The 17193-nt window shown below is 44.3% G+C and overlaps 1 protein-coding gene and 1 long non-coding RNA gene across 3 annotated transcripts; one reads left to right on the top strand and one right to left on the bottom strand.

Annotated features, from left to right (window-relative positions):
- Positions 1-1029: 1029 nt before the first annotated feature.
- hif1al (hypoxia inducible factor 1 subunit alpha, like) lies at positions 1030-14183 on the top strand. 2 transcript variants are annotated; one of them, XM_046389964.1, is made up of 15 exons: positions 1030-1187; positions 6275-6465; positions 7092-7252; positions 7754-7838; positions 8220-8332; positions 8616-8800; positions 8910-9016; positions 9345-9492; positions 9624-9898; positions 10194-10360; positions 10442-10546; positions 10798-10961; positions 11810-11921; positions 12339-12462; positions 12771-14183. In XM_046389964.1, the coding sequence occupies exons 1-15, from the start codon at positions 1153-1155 to the stop codon at positions 12836-12838; spliced, it is 2040 nt and encodes a 679-aa protein (XP_046245920.1). In that variant the 5' UTR covers positions 1030-1152; the 3' UTR covers positions 12839-14183. The 2 variants fall into 2 exon arrangements, with proteins under 2 accessions (XP_046245920.1, XP_046245921.1); XM_046389965.1 differs by lacking the exon at positions 1030-1187 and adding an exon at positions 4476-5377.
- On the bottom strand, positions 9385-17190 carry LOC124059716. Its single transcript, XR_006843418.1, has 6 exons — positions 17026-17190; positions 16821-16931; positions 14211-14267; positions 10746-12456; positions 9597-10446; positions 9385-9524 (listed from the first exon to the last, which is right to left on the bottom strand). It is a non-coding gene; the product is annotated as an uncharacterized LOC124059716 (long non-coding RNA).
- Positions 17191-17193: the final 3 nt, after the last annotated feature.

Genomic DNA, 17193 nt, shown 5'->3' with positions numbered 1-17193 from the left:
AATATCGAGGTAAGCCAATCAGCGGAGGAGCAGGACGGGTTGTGCCTTCGTCATCCTGGAAAAAAAATATCGTCCATAATGGGAGTGTCGGCTGCATCATTTCAGAGACAGTCAGGGACACCGGAACTGAATGTATTTATCAAAATAAAATATGCACCATGAGAATTCCTAATTATTCACTAAGGCTACGATCAGTTTTCAAAAATAATAATAAATTATTTGGCCTACAAAATGTTTTTAAAAATCCATATCCCATCAAAGTCTTCTTGACCTCAACTTGTTTTATTTAGTGAAGGTGTCACTAAATAAAAACTGAGATTTTTCAAATGAAAAAGTCGACACATTTAACTTGGTATTTTTTTCTTTATTTTATATTTATTACTGTTCACAGATTTGTTAATAACACACACAGAAGAGGCACACACAATAGAAAATACGTTTATATAGCAACAGTACATCTTGATAATTAAAAAAGTAACAAAGTGATGTCAACAACACACCTAAAAGTCAAAACAAAATGCAACTCAAAAAGCTCTGCATTAAGAGTAATGACTGAAAAAAGACTGGTTTAAATACACGTCTTAATTTTTGTATAGAGAACGTGTCGGATGGAGGAAGTACTCAGATCCTTGTGTAAAAGTATAACGCAATGTAAAAATACTCATTCTAAACACAAATAAAAGTCCTGTACTCAGAAGTTATCAGCTAATTAAAGCTTTGTGTGAGCATACAGGACCTTTAATCTCTGCCAATGCGTCATGTGTTTAGTGAGACAGAAGTAACCAGTAACCAAAGTTAAATGTTGTGAGAATGTAGTAGAGTAGGAAGTACAATAGTTCCCTCCAATTTATAGTGAGGCTTAAATATAAAGCAACTTTGAACATTAATACTCAAATTACAAGTTCTCAAACTTAATTACTTCATTACAGTGCTTGAGTAAACATACTGAGATACTTCCCACCGCTGCCAAGCAGCCAATGACATCAGCAGCTGGAGACTTTTATTTTGAAAAGCAAACGGAAACAGCGTTTTCTTTACACTCGCAAACCTGATTGGACCGAGAGGCGTTTCTTTCTGTATTTACGTGCTCGTCATGCCAGAATAAACAAGAATTAAACGCAGAGTCGCAGCTTGACGTTCAGTGTGAACAACATGGAGGAGAAAGAGAAGAGCGTCGCGGTCAAACGGTGAGATTCAACAAACAAAACACACAACTTCCTGCGTTTTTCTCTTTTGTTTGTTATGTGCAACTTTCCGCCTCGGGTCGCAGCCGCGTGCTGATGATGAGGGCCGCGCGAGGACACGCTGCTGCAGCTGCACATTCAGGGCTTTCTTAAAGGCGTGTGTGAGTGTGAGTGTGTGTGTGAGTGTGTGAGTGTGTGTGTGTGTGTGTGAGAGTGTGTGTGTCGCTGCCACGTTAGAGCTTCCTGTGTTGTCTCTTAATGTCTCATCTCTGCACCAAATGCCGAGTGTGCGCGTCTTAATTGAATCCACCGTGAGGAGGTTTTATTGGGTGGTTCTCTGCGGTGAGCGGTAAACAGAATCATGTTGTTGTTGTTGTTGTTGTTTACGCAGCTCAGCCTTTTGTTCGTTCAGTTCACAGTCTGGTCCTTGGCCTGCTGCACACACACACACACACACACAGTAACGACAAATGCATCGTGAGCTCGTTGAGCTCGAGCGCAGTAATGTGCATTTTGAGTTATCAAGGAAGGGATTCGAACCCATAAGCAGCAGCGCGGAGTGCGAACCGTGAAGCTGGAAATAGCTGCGGGAGAGCCGCCTGCACACACATGACCCGAGAGGACCCAGCTGACGGGTTAAAGGGACAGTTCGGCCCAAAACACACATCACACCAGTCCTCTTAGCCGCAGCGCTGTTTACCTGGCAGGATTACCTGGGAGAGCAGAGGTGGACCACGTGCTCAGATCATTTCTGTAAATAAAAGCAGCGGTACCACAGTGTACAAATACACTGTTAAATACACAGAAGTCCTGCGGTGAAGTACTCATTTGGCAGAGTAACGTGTGTGTTGTTCACCTCTCTTACGGTTGCAGCTGGTAAATGCAGACACAGTTTATGTTTGTTTTGTTGTTTAGATGTTTAGTCCTAATGATATATTATTGTTTATGTCTTTATTGTGTTGTGGAAGGTAACAGATATTCAGTTTGTTACTCAGGTTGTTGTTCAGTCAGCCGACATGTTTGTGCTTCTCACTGTGTTGTTTATGATGCTGAGGAACGGAGATTTTTAGCTTTTTGTCCCTTTTAGATAAGCGAGTGAAAATGCAGTAAAGCAGCTGAGGAGTCTGAGACGTGTGAACCTTTTAAATCACAAAATGTTGGCAGATTCAGTCCAAAATGTGCTGTTGTCTTTGTGGTCCAACAGCCAGCGTCGGCGAGGGAAGCAAAGCTGTAGTCGTCTGAATGCGTGAGGTCGTGTGAGGTTGTGTGTGTTTACTTGTGTGTACTTGTGTGTGTGTGTGTGTGTGTGAGTCTGCGTGCCGTCGCACGACAAAATAAACCTTCCCTGTTTCAACACTCTTTGTTTCAGTGAACAGAGTGTCCCAACCCAAACCAGAGTTCAATGCATGTCAGCAGGGATGTGAGAGTGTGTGTGTGCGTGTGTGTGTGTGTGTGCGTGTGTGTGTGTGTGTGTGTGTGTGTGTGCGTGTGTGTGCGTGTGTGTGCGTGCGTGTGTGTGTGCGTGTGTGTGTGTGTGTGCGGAAATGCCTGGCTGTGTTTGGAAAGGCCGTCAGGGTGTTTGCTCTGGACCTCATCATGTCTTCCTCCACTCTCTGGCTCGCTCTTTGGTTTTCTCCTCTGCTGTGTTTTCATCTCTCTGTGTTCCCTTCAGGGTGGCAGCAGCACTCTGATATGTAAGAAAAAGTAGCTGTACAAACACTCAGTCATGCATTTAAAGTGAAAAAGTATTAGCATCTAATACACTTCGTAGTACCAAAAGTAAAAGTACTCATCCATATTATAATGTTGTTACTGGATTATAATTATTGACTTTAACAAATGTGGCTTAACAGTTAATCATCTGGTGTATTTGGTGAATTTCTTCACTGGTATCAATAAAGTTTTATCTTATTCTCTAATATAGTTTTTCTACTTGTGGTTTTATTGAACCGAATCTGCAGAGTTACTAAAGTTGTTGTGTGATTTCTTTCCCTCTGGCTGAGGACAGTGGAGGACATTGTGTTCTCTGCAAAGGAGGTCAACCTGCTGGTTTTCCTTTAACTTCACACACACACACACACACACACGCACACACACACACACCTACTGTACAGAGTGTGTGTGTTCACCTCTCACACACTTCCACATGACTGTTCGGTGATAATCACCTTCTTCATTTGTGCAGCTCCTTTCGTAGAAGAACCTGACTAACAGCACAGATGAAACACGAGCCTGAAAGTGAAAATAATACGATAAAGATGCTTTCAAACAAGGATAGGATGCAATAATTAATGTAAAGTAATATGGAGAATAAAACTGTCCTGATCATCGCCCCCTGGTGGCTGGCTCCAGTACAGCTCATGAGCCAAACTAAAAACTCAAAGTACACGTCAAATTAATTTTTCCCAAAGTTGGTTTCTGTCATTTTGATCAGTTCTTATCACGCTGGTGTTTGTTCACTTGTTCATTTGTCTGACCAGGTTTTAATTCGTTATTTGATGCTGTAAAGAAGGAAGTCCGCGATGTGGCTCGGTCAGTTAAGGACTCTGAAACTGATCCTGAATGTTGTCCCAGGAAGCTGAAACTGGACTTATGTGGTCTCTGCTCCTGGTTCTGGACCTGTAAATAATGCCTTACAGTAATCGAGTTGGCTTGACCACAGTTTGCTCTACAGCACACACACACACACACACACACACACACATTGAGCAATATGAAACTGTGGCCAAAGTCCAGCTTTGCTCTCTGACCAAGAACACTGTGTCCTCTGGAGCTCCAGCTGGCAGGCTGTGAGACCGTGTTTGACAGCATTAGTATTAACAGTAACAGTAGTAGTATTAGTAGTAGTAGTAGTAGTTATAGTAACAACGTGTTGAGAGGCCTGAAGATGTAAAATCTTCATTTGGTCACAAGCACAAAGTAAAGATAAGGAAGTCTGAAAAATAACCCTTCTTCTTCTCCTTCTTCTTCTCCTTCTTCTTCTTCTTCTTCTTCTTCTTCTTCCTCTTCTTCTTCTTCTTCTGTCATGTCCTGTTAATGGTTTTGTAAACCTTTTGAGCTGCTGTCCTACAAAACTGTTGCCTGAAGGGTTTTAGCATTGAAACGATCTGTCAGTGAGTGTGTGTGAGTGTGTGTGATGGTGTGTGACGAAGCCTCGAAGTTCCACTCTTTGTTTTGTTTGGTTCATCAGACGAATTCCTCAGCAGCAGCTGCAAGTCATGTGTGTCTCATGGCGGTTGTGTGTGCGTGTGTGTGTGTGTGCGCGTGTGTGTGTGTGTGTGTTCAGCTGCTCTTCCCCTCCAATGTCATATGTCACTCCTCAATATAAAAATACATTTGGCTTGAGAATCTATCAACAATCTGCAGTGTTTATTTACACAACAGAAGCTGACGGACGCTCAGTTCGCTGACAAAGTAAAACTAAATAAACCAGAAGGGATCCGACAAGATGAGAAGTCTGTTGGCAGCCCCGTGACGCCATGACGGTCTGAGGTTGTCTTGTGAACAGCGAGCTTTGCAGAGAGACACGACGGATAAATCTGAGAGAACAGGTTAAAGGGACAGTTCACCCCGAAATCCAAAGTTGCACAGAAGGAAGTTTCTTCTACACGAGCCATCACAGCAGAACTGTCCAGATGGATGAACAGCACTGCAGCTCAGAGGAAAAGTATGGAGTTCTGATCACGGGGTGAACTGTCCCTTTAAGTGAGGAGCGTCTGGGCCGCAGTGAGAAACAGCTGTGTGTGTGGATCATTTCAAAGCTTTGTGTGAACACCTTCGGAGCTTCCAGCACGCGTGGCTCAGCCGTTACCTGAGGGCGTACGGCGAGGGGCGTGTCTCCGTGTTGTCAGTCGGCAGGAACATTGCGTCCTGCTGTCTGAACACTGCAGGATCGAGTTACGCTGCGCTGCGTTACAACCCAAACAGGTTCAGCGAGTGACGTCTTACCACCCGACAGGAAATCTGTGTCCCCACGTCTTTGTTTTTCAGTGGATGTAGACTGACACACATACTGAGCAGGGTGTTTACAGGGTATTAACCGGTTCGTCAGCGCCCTCTGGTGGACAGACTGTGAACTACAGGCGCTGTTTTTACATGACCTCAAACTGGGACATTTCTGTGCTGCGATAAATCAGACCTCCAGCCAATCAGAAGTGAGGACCGAGTATGCAGAGCATGAAGTCTTTTACCATGTAGGTACAGTATGTGGTGTAGTATTGTAATACGCTGTATAGCGTCAGTTTATATTGTATCATGTGCTGTTGTTGTCTGTCAGCTGCTGCTTTAAAGGGGCAGTTCACCCCAAATCGTAAAACGCACGTCTCCTCTCGGCTGTGGTGCTGAAATGATCAGCAGTTCATTTCACTTCATTTGGACGACTTTGTGGCCGCTGCTCCTGTGCAGTGAGAGTGGTGTCGTCGTCTGACGTCGGCCCCAGTTCACGCTGCGCCTGATTGGACGTGGTTTCACATCACACACTGTAGAGAAATGAAACCCTGCTTCTGTCTTGTCAACACGCTTTCTTGACTGAGGCAAAAGCACAACAGGACAGAGAGGGAGGGAAGGAAAGACAGCGAGGGAGGGAGGGAAGGAAAGACAGCGAGGGAGGGAGGGAGGATCTGGACGTTCTCCCAGAAGCTGAAATAAATAACATTCTGTTCTCTTCAGTTTTGGACATTTCTCCTGAGTCTTGCTGTAAGTTGTGTTCCCATGGGGGGGGGGGCGGGGGACGTCCAGGAATGTGCTCAGAGCTGAACAGTTTGGTCATGATCTCCCTGTTCAAGAGGCAGATGTTTTTCATGTCTCACACGTTCAAAAGCACCACAGATGAATTTACAGAGAGGATAGAAAGTGTTCCCAAAGCGGAGTCGAGATCCCACGGGGACGACAGAGGGTCGAGGACTCCAGAGTTTAAATGAGGGCAGTGGTTAAGGTTTCTGTCACGTTGATCCTCCTCCACTGCCCCCTTTCTCCCAGCTTGTCTTCTGTCCTCCTGCTTTGTTCCTGTTGTAGACGGATTCCTTCAGCTTTTGTTTCTGCTGTTTTACTTTGTTTTCGTTTGTGCTAATCATGTCCTCGTCCTCCTCCAGGACCAGTTCGGAGCAGAGGAAGCTGCGTTCTCGCGATGCAGCCAGGTATCGGCGGAGTCAGGAGACGGAGGTGTTTTATGAGCTCGCCCACACTCTGCCGCTCCCCCGTCGAGTCTCCACCCACCTGGACAAATCCGCCATCATGAGAGTCTCCCTCAGCTTCCTGTGGATGCGCCGCCTCCTTCGACCTGGTAAGAATCAGACGGCCGTCCCTCCTGAATGTTTTTGTTTTGTCATAATACAACTTCAAGCCCCCCGGCCTGACATCACTGATACAGAGTAACTAACGCTGCCATTGTGAGCGCAACACGTCTTCTAATGTTGTAACAAACCATCTTTTCTCCAAAATCCAAAATATTTCCACACTTTTGATTTGTTCCCTGGAGGGGAAGAAATGTTCCCATTGTCTTTATGTTGGCTGCTTGCCGTCACCCGTCTGTTTGAATGATCGCTGATCAGTGAACTGATACATCAGTCCAGATCGATGGATCATTAACACCCCTGCTGTGCGGTCAAAGTCTCCGAGAGTAATGAACTCACTCAGGAGTGGGACTCTGCTGACAGCTGATTTATACCTGGAAACTGATCCACCTGAGGATAAGAAAAGCTTTATTTTACTCGAGCATTGATGCAAGTGTTCATATAGCAGCAGAGTGTCCAGTCGGACTGGAATGAGGGGTGACTTCAGGTAAAGTGTCGCCCACAGGTGATGCAGAGTCACAGCTGGGTGGCGATTAGAAAATATTTTGGTCTGGTTCACGAAACACGGCCATACAAGCGAGTAAAGATTAAACCAAGACTGTTCTCGCTCTTACAGAAGGTGGCAGTCAGAAGGAAGAGTCTGCCGAGGAAGAGGAGGAAGATCCGATGGATGCGTTCTACCCTCAGGTGCTCGCTGGCTTCATCATGGTGATGACGGAGGAGGGGGACATGATCTACCTGACGGAGAACGTCAGCAGACACATCGGCATCACACAGGTAGAGCAGACAACAGAAGACGCTCAGATCACTGACAGAAACGGTCTGGTGGAGTGGCTGTTTGACTGCGTGCATGTGAGGAATCGCCCCAGAGACCACAAAACAAAATGAAAACATTTTATTTAGTTTCCTTCCTCAGCCCCTTTTGGGTAATTAAACTGAGTAGAAACAACTGAACATGTGAAATGTGTCCCATTCGGCTGCAGCTTTTAGTACGCTGACTCCACACGTCTGTTTCTGTGTTTGGAGTCGGTGCTTTTACTGTAAGCCTCTGGCACACGGCGTGACCTGCTCAGGATGGAGGGCCGAGAGCGAAGCCAACCCTTTAAGTCTATTCTTAGGTCTGTTCAGAGATCAGGTTTATCCCTGAAATGTGTGGAGGTCATTTTAGCCGCTCACAGGACCACACAGTGAAATGTCAGTCAACAGAGTCTTTGTATTCGCTTTTGTTTTGATTCACTTAAGGAGGTGATGGATTGTTTTTTTGTTTGTTCCTGACAGCTGGAGCTGCTCGGTCAGAGTATTTATGACTTTGTTCATCCCTGTGATCAGGAGGAGCTCAGAGACCTGCTGACTCCCCGTCCAGGTCAGACACACTGTTTATTATCACCACAAAAAGAAACGTCACACAAACACCACCGCTTCCTAAGACAGTGAGATGATTTTCTCCGTCTGTCCTGCAGTAATTAAAGGTCCGGTTTCTAATAGCGTATGATCACCTGAAACCAGGAATTAGAATGTGTACAGAGGAAGCTGGTCCTCCATGTTTCTACAGCAGCCCAGCAGTTTAGCAGCTGCCACAGGGGAGGTGAGACAAGAGTTGGGGGGAGGGGGGGGTGTTCAGATGGTTGCAGTCGACAGCCTTAACCACTAAATCCTACGAACTGGACCTTTAAGGACAGACAGGAGGCTTGTTTTGTCAGCCGTTTGTGAGCTGGAAACATTGACTCTGTCGTGTTGCCTTCAGGTTCGAGTAAGAAACAGACAGGACAGCCCAGCGAGAGGAACTTCTTCCTGCGAATGAAGAGCACTCTGACCAGCAGGGGGCGCACCGTCAACATCAAGTCTGCTTCCTGGAAGGTTCAGTATTACCACAGACTGCATATAAAGACACACACACACTCAGATCAGGTCTGGCAGCTGACCCGCTTCTCTTCAGTGTGTGTGGTTCAGTTGGTTGTTTACCACGAAGCACATTCACAGTCTTGGACTGTAACGCAGTACATCTGCTCGTTCCTGGCCACATTAAAGTGTTCTGCAGAAAAATCTCTTGCTAGTGTTAAGATGACATTACATACTGCTACCATTTGATACTTTTGTTCTCAGTTCCTCCATCTTAGATGAATCTTTCCCGTTTCTCCAGGTGCTCCACTGTACAGGTCACGTGCGTCCGTTTGGCGGCAGCTCAAGGTCGCCCCCTGCAGCCAGAGTGATGACTCTGCTGTGTGAGCCCATCCCTCACCCGTCCTGTGTGGAGTTCCCCCTGGACACGTGCACCTTCCTCACCCGCCACAGCATGGACCTGCGCTTCACACACTGCGAGGGCAGGTAGGACGAGCCCTTACCTGCCCACCAAACCCAAAAATGAAACCTATGAACTTTTTTTGTTTGATGTTTTAATTCTTCTGTTGCTTTTCTTCCACTTTCCTGTTGCCAGGGTGACCGAGTTGGTGGGATACAAACCTGACGATCTGATTGGCCGCTCGGCCTACGAGTTTCATCACGCGCTCGACTCCGACCGCATCAACAAGAGCCTACACACACGTGAGTCTCAGTGTGTGTGTGTGTGTTTGTATGAAAGAACTTTAGCTTTGATTAAAATCATCACAAACAGTGACTGATAAGCAAAACGCTTTTGTTTCACTCTTGAAAGCTTGAAAGTTCTGGCATTATTAATGTACATAAACCTGTAGACTTACTTTGAAAACACAAATATTGTCTTCAGCATGTGAAGAAAGAACAGAAATTGGAATATTGTAACTTTTTTATCATATTTATTGATGTGCTTTTAGGAGGAAAGGTCTTTAACTTAAAACTTGATAGACTTAAATTTATGTCAATAAATGCACCACATGGCTTCCTGTTTCTGCAGTGCTGTCCAAAGGTCAGGTGAACACCAGCCACTACCGTTTCCTGGTGAACAGCGGCGGCTTCGTCTGGGCCGAGACGCAGGCGACCGTCCTCTACAGCAGCAAGACGTCGCAGCCCGAGGCTGTCGTATGCCTCAACTTCATCCTCAGGTACACGAGTCACACAGCCTGGTCTTTTACGGCTGTCACAGAACAAAAGGATGAAGGTTAACGTAATGGAGGCAGTGATGTGGTTTCTTCTTCTTCTTCCTCACCTCCTCCATCGTCGTGTTCTTCTGCAGTGCCGTGGAGCAGCCGGACGTCGTCTTCTCCGTCGAGCAGATCCGTCACGGTCAGGCTGAGCCCCGCTCACCGGAGCCTGCACCGGAGGACTGTGGGTCTCCTGACATCCATGGCTCTGACCCTGACAGCGAACGTCTCACCAGCTCCAGCCAGGGCGAGGATGTGGATTTGGATCAGAGCAGCGCTGCAGAGCTCTTCTTCAAACTGAAGGACAAGCCTTGGGAGCTTCTCCAGCTGGCTCCTGAGGCTGGAGACGTCATCGTGCCGCTGACAGGTGAGACGGAGCCCATTGCCCACCCAAACTGGGAACCAGCTGTTGTATCTTCCAAAACGTGTCGTCGATAAATAATGTACTTCTGTTCAGCATGTCACATTGTCACATGCTGTTTGCAGGACTGGAGTATAGAGCGCCGCTAGCAGCTCTACAATGCTAACATTCACTAACGAACAAGAAACTAAACTTAAATCTGTGTTGTGATTAATTTCAGGGCTTGATTGTAACCGTCATCCATTTTTACGTCTAAAATGGTTTTAGTTTTCTGAGCGCTTTCTGTTTCCATCTCTGTCAGATTTTGCTGAGCTGTCGTTCTTCAGTCCATCCAGTCTAAACTCGGTGCCGGACCATCCGCAGGATCTGTGTACCCCACAGCTGCGACAGCTCCTCTTGCCCATCTTCAACCCCATCGCTCCGCCCTCATCGATATCACCACCACCCTCGTCGCCTGACCCCGAGCCGGTAAACGGGAGCCTCAGATCTGTTAAGTGTCATTTGCTCTGCGACTCTCGCTTAACTTCCGTGTCTGCCAACCTTCCTCAGAGCTCCTGTGAGGAGGAGGAGGAGGTGGTGATGGACACCAGCGAGGTGGAGAAGTTCTTTGCCGTTTGGCCAGAAGATGGTCAGAACAAAGGAGAAACACAGAAGGTAAGAGCAGAAAACATACAGCTGGTGATACCACTACTGCTAACAGTAGAAACAAAGTTCCAAAGTGCTTTGTTTCATGGTTGATCCAGCATCTTTCATCTCATGAGGGAAAGAAAGCTGCTGGAGGCACAGACTGTTTATTTAGTTTGAGCAGCTCTTGATGCTGCTTATTTTTTTAATTGTGGAATCATTTTCTGACCTTTGATCTGTTGTTTCTTCATCTCGTTCATCTGTCCACCTTCCTCTCTCAGGACATAGAGGGGATGGACCTGGAGATGCTGGCTCCTTACATCTCTATGGACGATGACTTCCAGCTGACCTTCCTCAGCAGTTTGCCCGAGGACGCCGACAAACCTCCGCCCTCTTCGTCTGAAGCCTCAGCCGTGACGCCTGCAGTCACAGTGAGCAGGAAACGGTACGAAGTCTCTCAGAGTTGAACAATCCTAACCAACGTTCAGCATGTCAGGGAAAAGCCCCACAGATGTTTTTCTGTCAGAGGTGGAAACTGAACACGTGGCGACACAGTCAGGAATTTCTGATTTCACTGATTTATCATTACTTGGTTGTGTAGACAAATTTGATTTTCTTTCAAGAAAAATATATTTATTTATTTTTTACCTCCATTTGAATGTGGAAATGAGCAAGGGAGCATTAACTTTTGATTGAAAAACTTTCGTTTGTGCTCAGTGTGTGCTGTCAGTGCTGTCAAGGAGAACAAAATCCATCCAGTGTGAGACAACATGTTTGTCCTGAGGGTGGCGCCAGAGTAAAGGCCATGTCAGCTACATTGAAAGGTCTCATCCTCTGTACAGTGCCCACTTCAGGACCAATCAGGATATGTCAGACTCATGGCTGCACTGAAGGCTAACAGATGTCAGCTGTACTTTGGGCTAAATACCAACATTATGTTCTTTTCTTACCTGCTTACAGCAGAATTGGGAAAGAGCGAACAAAATCCTGTGCCTGGTGTTACAGCAGCACAAGGACAGAAATAAGTACAGATAAACAGAGAACTTAGCAAGTAAATAACATGTAAAGCGTGTAAAATAAAATGGAATCTCTACAAGCAAAAATACAGGCAGTGACATTACACAAAACTAGTGTACTTGAACTTTACGAGTGCAAGCAATGTGACATAAAGCAGTAAAGTGATCCCATCAGCTGTAACCGAACACACCAGATAACACAGAGACAAAGCAGAGTTTAGTGTTCTGTTTGTAACAATGAAGGACAAACGTCTCACAGTCTCGTCTCCGTCTGCAGGACTCACAACCCAGAGGAGGAGACATCGTCCCAGCTGACCATTCAGGACAAGAGACAGAAACAGCAGGCTTCCTCATTAGAAGAGGAACTTCTCCTCAGCCACAGATTACTAGTGAGTGGAAGAGGAAGACTTTGTGTTTATCCAGCACTTTTTGAAAAAGTCTTTTTAAGGATTTGATCGAGTGCTTTGGAGAAAGAAGAGGAACTAAATCAGACTCGACGTTGCTCAACATTTTTACCTTAAACAATTGAAAAAGCTGTAATTCAGTTAACTTTTGAGCTGCAGCAAAACAAAAAAAGAAAAACAAAATGTTGGCATCTCACAGCACTCAGTATTTTCACTTCATCTGTGACGGAAAGCAGCAGGCAGGAAGCACAGATGCCGGGTGTGTTTATCTGTGTTCCTGTTTTCAATGATATCAACAGAGTTTGGGTTATTAGAGAAATCAGACTGTTTCAGTTTCACTGGGATGTATCATGATCACATTACCTTTAAAAATCCACTCAACGACAATCTGTGCATCTTCAGGACTGTCTGGACGAAACCGACCAATCAGATTTGATCCTGGACCCTGGACCGGGAGGGCGGAGTCAGCTGCTCACAGACAAAGACCCACTTTTAGGAGGCATACAGGGACTCTGTGACACTGCAGGTGAGATTAACACACACACACAGAGTTCATAAAAGATCAGATACTCTCAGGTGACAAGATGCCCCCTGGTGGGCACACAGGAGGTCTGCAGCAACTTTTAATCTGATCCATCACAATGATTTATCTTTAAACAAAACATTCCAGGATCTGCTGCAACAACCACAGTAAAGTTTTTGTACTCAGTACTCATTATGTATCCCGTACACGATAATAAGGAGGGCAGTCAGCTGTAGGAGAGACTCGTATGTTATGACACGAGGTGTAAAGGAGGTCTTGGACGCCATCTCAAGTTTCTCTCTCTCTTTCAGCTCTGATGAAGGACTTTTTCGTACCTCGCCCACCTGACCTGTCGCCGCCTCTCTCGCCTTTGACCTGATGGAGCTTCTTTCCTCTCGAATCAAACGCAGGGCACCACAAACACATACGCACATGTTCATATAAACCCACCGGGCGGCCCTGATGCGAGGTCGGACGTGACCTCGCTGCTTGTAGCTGAACCAGGACGGCGACGTGCTGTAAGGCGGGTGGGAGGTGCTGCTCGCTTTCCTCGACCCATCGCTGCCCCAGTCGCTTGTTTTCCTTCTACTTTTACACTTTATCTCTGTGATGTGTGTGCTCCAAATGCTTTTCTAACTTTTAGTTTGACTCATGATGATGACCCTCATGATGATGCTCATACATCTGTGGCCGTCCAACGTAGTAGATTAATGTACTAATTAGACACACAAACACAAAAGTGTGTAGTATTTCCACTTGGATGTGCAGTTGTCTGTCTGCACCTGCCGCTGTGCAGAGGATTGTGGGTCAGAACGGCCAGAAAAGCCTACCTGCGTTTGACACACTGTGTACTGGGACATACTAAATCCTTTTCTGTCATATTAAAATAGTGTGGTAGGACACAGCCTGAGAAGCCACCGTTGTGATCAGGTTGTTTCTTAGAAACGGCTTTGCGGTGCTGAAATTTTAATGCAAAACGTGTGAAAGATTAAAAATCCTACATGGATTGTGTTTTTTCTCTGAGCAGCTAAATCAAATTGGTCACATTTAATCGTCTCAGTGCTTTGACTTTGAGCCAACATCCGTCGAATATGAACAGCTTCCTGCTGCTACTCTTTTCTTCTGTGTTGTTCTGAACAAACAAGCTAGCGAGATATCAGTGGCATCGTTTATTTCAGTGGCATGTTTTTACGTCTTTTTTATACACTTGTGCTAAACCTTTTTAAGCAGTTCATTTATCAGAAAGATGAAAACCCTGAGTCAACAATCAGCCGGCGTTTGTTTTAATCTCCCTGAGGTGCTGGGCGGGTGGGGCTCTGATTAAACTTGCAGTAGGGTTAGCTTTTTTATGTACTCATTAGAAATGTATGAAAACACTAGTATTCATGTTTTTGTCATATAATTTGTAAGAAATTGTGCCTCGGCGTATACGACCTGAAAGTTAATGTGTGTTTTTTCAGTTGCTGTGTCGATGAAAAGTTGTGACGCCGTCTGAGATGTGGCGGATTGTTTTTACTCCGCCACACTTTTCTACATGCATCCGTCCGGCAATATAAAACTGTATCTCAAACATGTTCTTTGTGCCTTTTATCACCCAGTGAAGGTCCTGTTTGATCCATGCAGGATCTGCTCTAAAAGTCCCCAGTGATTTAAAATGAACTCTCTTTATTTCTACTGTTTATCCTGGATGTATTCTGAAACTAAATAAAAACGGTGAAGTAAAAGCAGAAGCTGCTGTGTGGTCTGTTCACCTCAGTCAGGGAGGAGCTGCTCCACCGGCAGGGAAAGTCTCACTGCTGCTGTTTGAACTGGAAAAATACAAAAGATAAATCACACACCTGGACCACTTAGACTTCGACATGATATAAACATCTGTAGCATTATGTAAAAGGCCTGCACTCAAAATGTGACTAAACATTTAAGTATAATCAAGTAAATGTACAGAAAATGTTCCATGACTTACACGATATCATCTGATTATTTGGATTGCTAAAACAATTTTGAACTATTGTGCACAGGACTGCAGATGAAGATTTTCTCCTTCATCATTATTTTTGGTCAAACCAACAGAGCAAACCTCTTGATTATTAAAAATAACAACCAAAAATGTTTTTACATGAAAGTTTACTGGAATGATTATCAAAGTAGTTGCCAATTCATGTTTTGTCATTGTGTGCTCAAATCTTAATTTGTAAAGTGAATCTGTCATATACACGTAGTGAAGTAAAAAGTACAGTTTTTACTGTTTTAGAAGAAGAAAATACACAAGTACAAGAACTTCAAATTTGTACTTGATGTTCCACCACTGGCCCTGACTGTGTAACTGTGAATTCACCCTGTTTGCACAACAAACTGGTGTCACCTGAAGGCAAGTCCCTAAAGGTTTCCTGTACGAAATCTGATATGAGATCCTGCGACTCCACCCTTCTTGCAGTCAGAACATTTTGAAAAGAGACAAACAAGTTCTGTTGCACAAATTTGTTCTCATATTTGACTTCTAATGTCTGATGTTTTGCAGGGGACATATTGAATAGTTACATCTTGAGCTTTTGAATAATTTTTGACAATACACCATGTGAAGTCAAGAGGGAACTGAAAACAACATCTGAAACAAAAGGACTCACATTTTTTTAAAGTCTTGTATGTTTAAAAGTAGTCTGATGGCAGTTCATGATATACTGACAAAACTTAAAATAAACAGGATTCATGTACATGGGGACAAATTGACAAAATGTTAAATCTGTGTCCATGTCCACGAATCCTAAAGACAAAATGTCACTATTTCACAAACTCATTTTGATTAACATGTGACCAAAACCACAGTATTTCCTAAACTTTAACCAAAGCTAACTTAAACCACCTAAAGCTAACGACAGACGAGATTCAAACCCTGGATTCTGGTGCGACAGTCCTGGACATCCAAATGACTCCTGCGCAGAATACTGTCAGATGTCTGATTTATTATTACAGATGTATTTTAGAAAGTCTCAAAAAGACACCGCGGTTTAAAGGGATAAAACGGCACCGCAGCGCTCGTTTGAACGGTTAGCTAATGGTTAGCTACTGGGCTAAACAAAATGCTCACATGCAGCAGTCCCGAGGTCTTTAGTTTTAACATTAACATCGAGCCCCGAGCAGTTAAGCATTCAAAATCAGATCTTCTCTGAGGCTTTTTGGCGGGCACAGGAAGTTAGCTAACTGCTGCTATGTTAGCTTAGCTTGTTTGCGTAATAACTTTAAGATGCAGACGTCACATGACTAAAATCCCTCATCCGGAGTAAAGTTAAAGCGTCAGTTTAAAAAGTCTAGAATCTAAAAAGTGACTTCAAACCGAAAGTAGTCGGCAGAAAATGTTTTAATGTGAGCACAAGTAATAAATGCTGTGTTTTATTCAGTGAAAGAAAAAATTCTGCTCGAGTCCTACGGATTAATTCGCAGAATGACGCGTTACTGCGCTGCATGTTTTCAATGTAAAAGCCTTCATCTGAAAAATGACTGTTAAAGTAGTGGAACACAAAGTAGACGATATTATCCCAAACGTTTAGAAAGTAGCTGAAAAATAAGTATCTGAAAGTTGTCCTGAAGTACAGCAGTTGAGTAAATGTACTTTGTGTAAGTACATGTGCACCATAGACATGAGGAAACACTGGTTTGTCTTTATCAATGACACGGCCATCCATTCATCTGACTGTACCCACAGCTGACTGCTTACAGTAAACAGCACCACCTCTTCTGCTTTTCACTTCCCAACAACACACTGGCACAACCAACTTCTCACTTTGACCAAACTGGACAAACCCCTCAGACACACCCAGAACACCCACTGAAGCAGGAAGTCCAATTTTTAACCCTTAATCATTGCGGTCATATGTCACCAACGCCCAGCAGCTTTCAGTCTTTACAAATAACTCTTAGAGGACATTTGAGCCAATCAGATGCTTCCATGGAAAAATCCTCCACCTCGCAGGAAGTGACTAGTCTCATGTTTATGGGCAAAACAGCAACAGTTTGGACTTTACACTTACTCACTTTATGAGTCAAATGTCATGTACAGAAACAATAAAGCGACTACAATCAAGAGAAGCAGTGCTAATGTGTGTTTAACTTGCGGATGATTAAAGTTTCCAGGTTTTTTCAGCTTGTGCCAGGAAATGAAGCTACTGCAATATCAACTTAAACGTTATTTTATTTCCGGTGCATGTCACACTGTCCCATCAACATGGGCTTTAACACTCAAAGGTTCGCACAATATGAAGAGACGTGTTTTTAAATACATGCATGAAAGTCCATAAGAGACATGAGATGGAAAACTTCATGTCCTCTTTTCACACCAATTCATTTGTATTAAAGTGTCCAAATACCTTAAACTTTTTAATAAAGATGACGTTCCTCCGTCACTTCGGCTGACCTGCAGGGTAAACATCCATCAGATCAGGACATCTTTGTTGCATGAGGGCGTTCATATGCAGGATCTGAAAAGGATTCAAACAATGACATTTAACTGTCACAACATGAACAGACATAAAAAAAACAAAAAACACTGCAAACATGTTTTTAACCAGTTACCAGATTCCATGTAAATTCTTGCCATTTTTCTTTGATTGCTGACAAAATAGTTGAATTGTGTCAAAAACCAGAATATTTCCCTCATGGTGGTAAGAGCTGCAAGATCTCTTCATTTAAAACAAAAGAAGCGTAGAAGCGTAGGGAATAAAAATCCTGAAATGACTGCTT

Source organism: Scatophagus argus, chromosome 5 (genome assembly GCF_020382885.2).
Source record: "Scatophagus argus isolate fScaArg1 chromosome 5, fScaArg1.pri, whole genome shotgun sequence".
NCBI lineage: Eukaryota > Metazoa > Chordata > Actinopteri > Scatophagidae > Scatophagus > Scatophagus argus.
The sequence above is the reverse complement of the archived record's forward strand: the minus strand, read 5'-3'. Positions and strand labels throughout refer to the sequence as shown.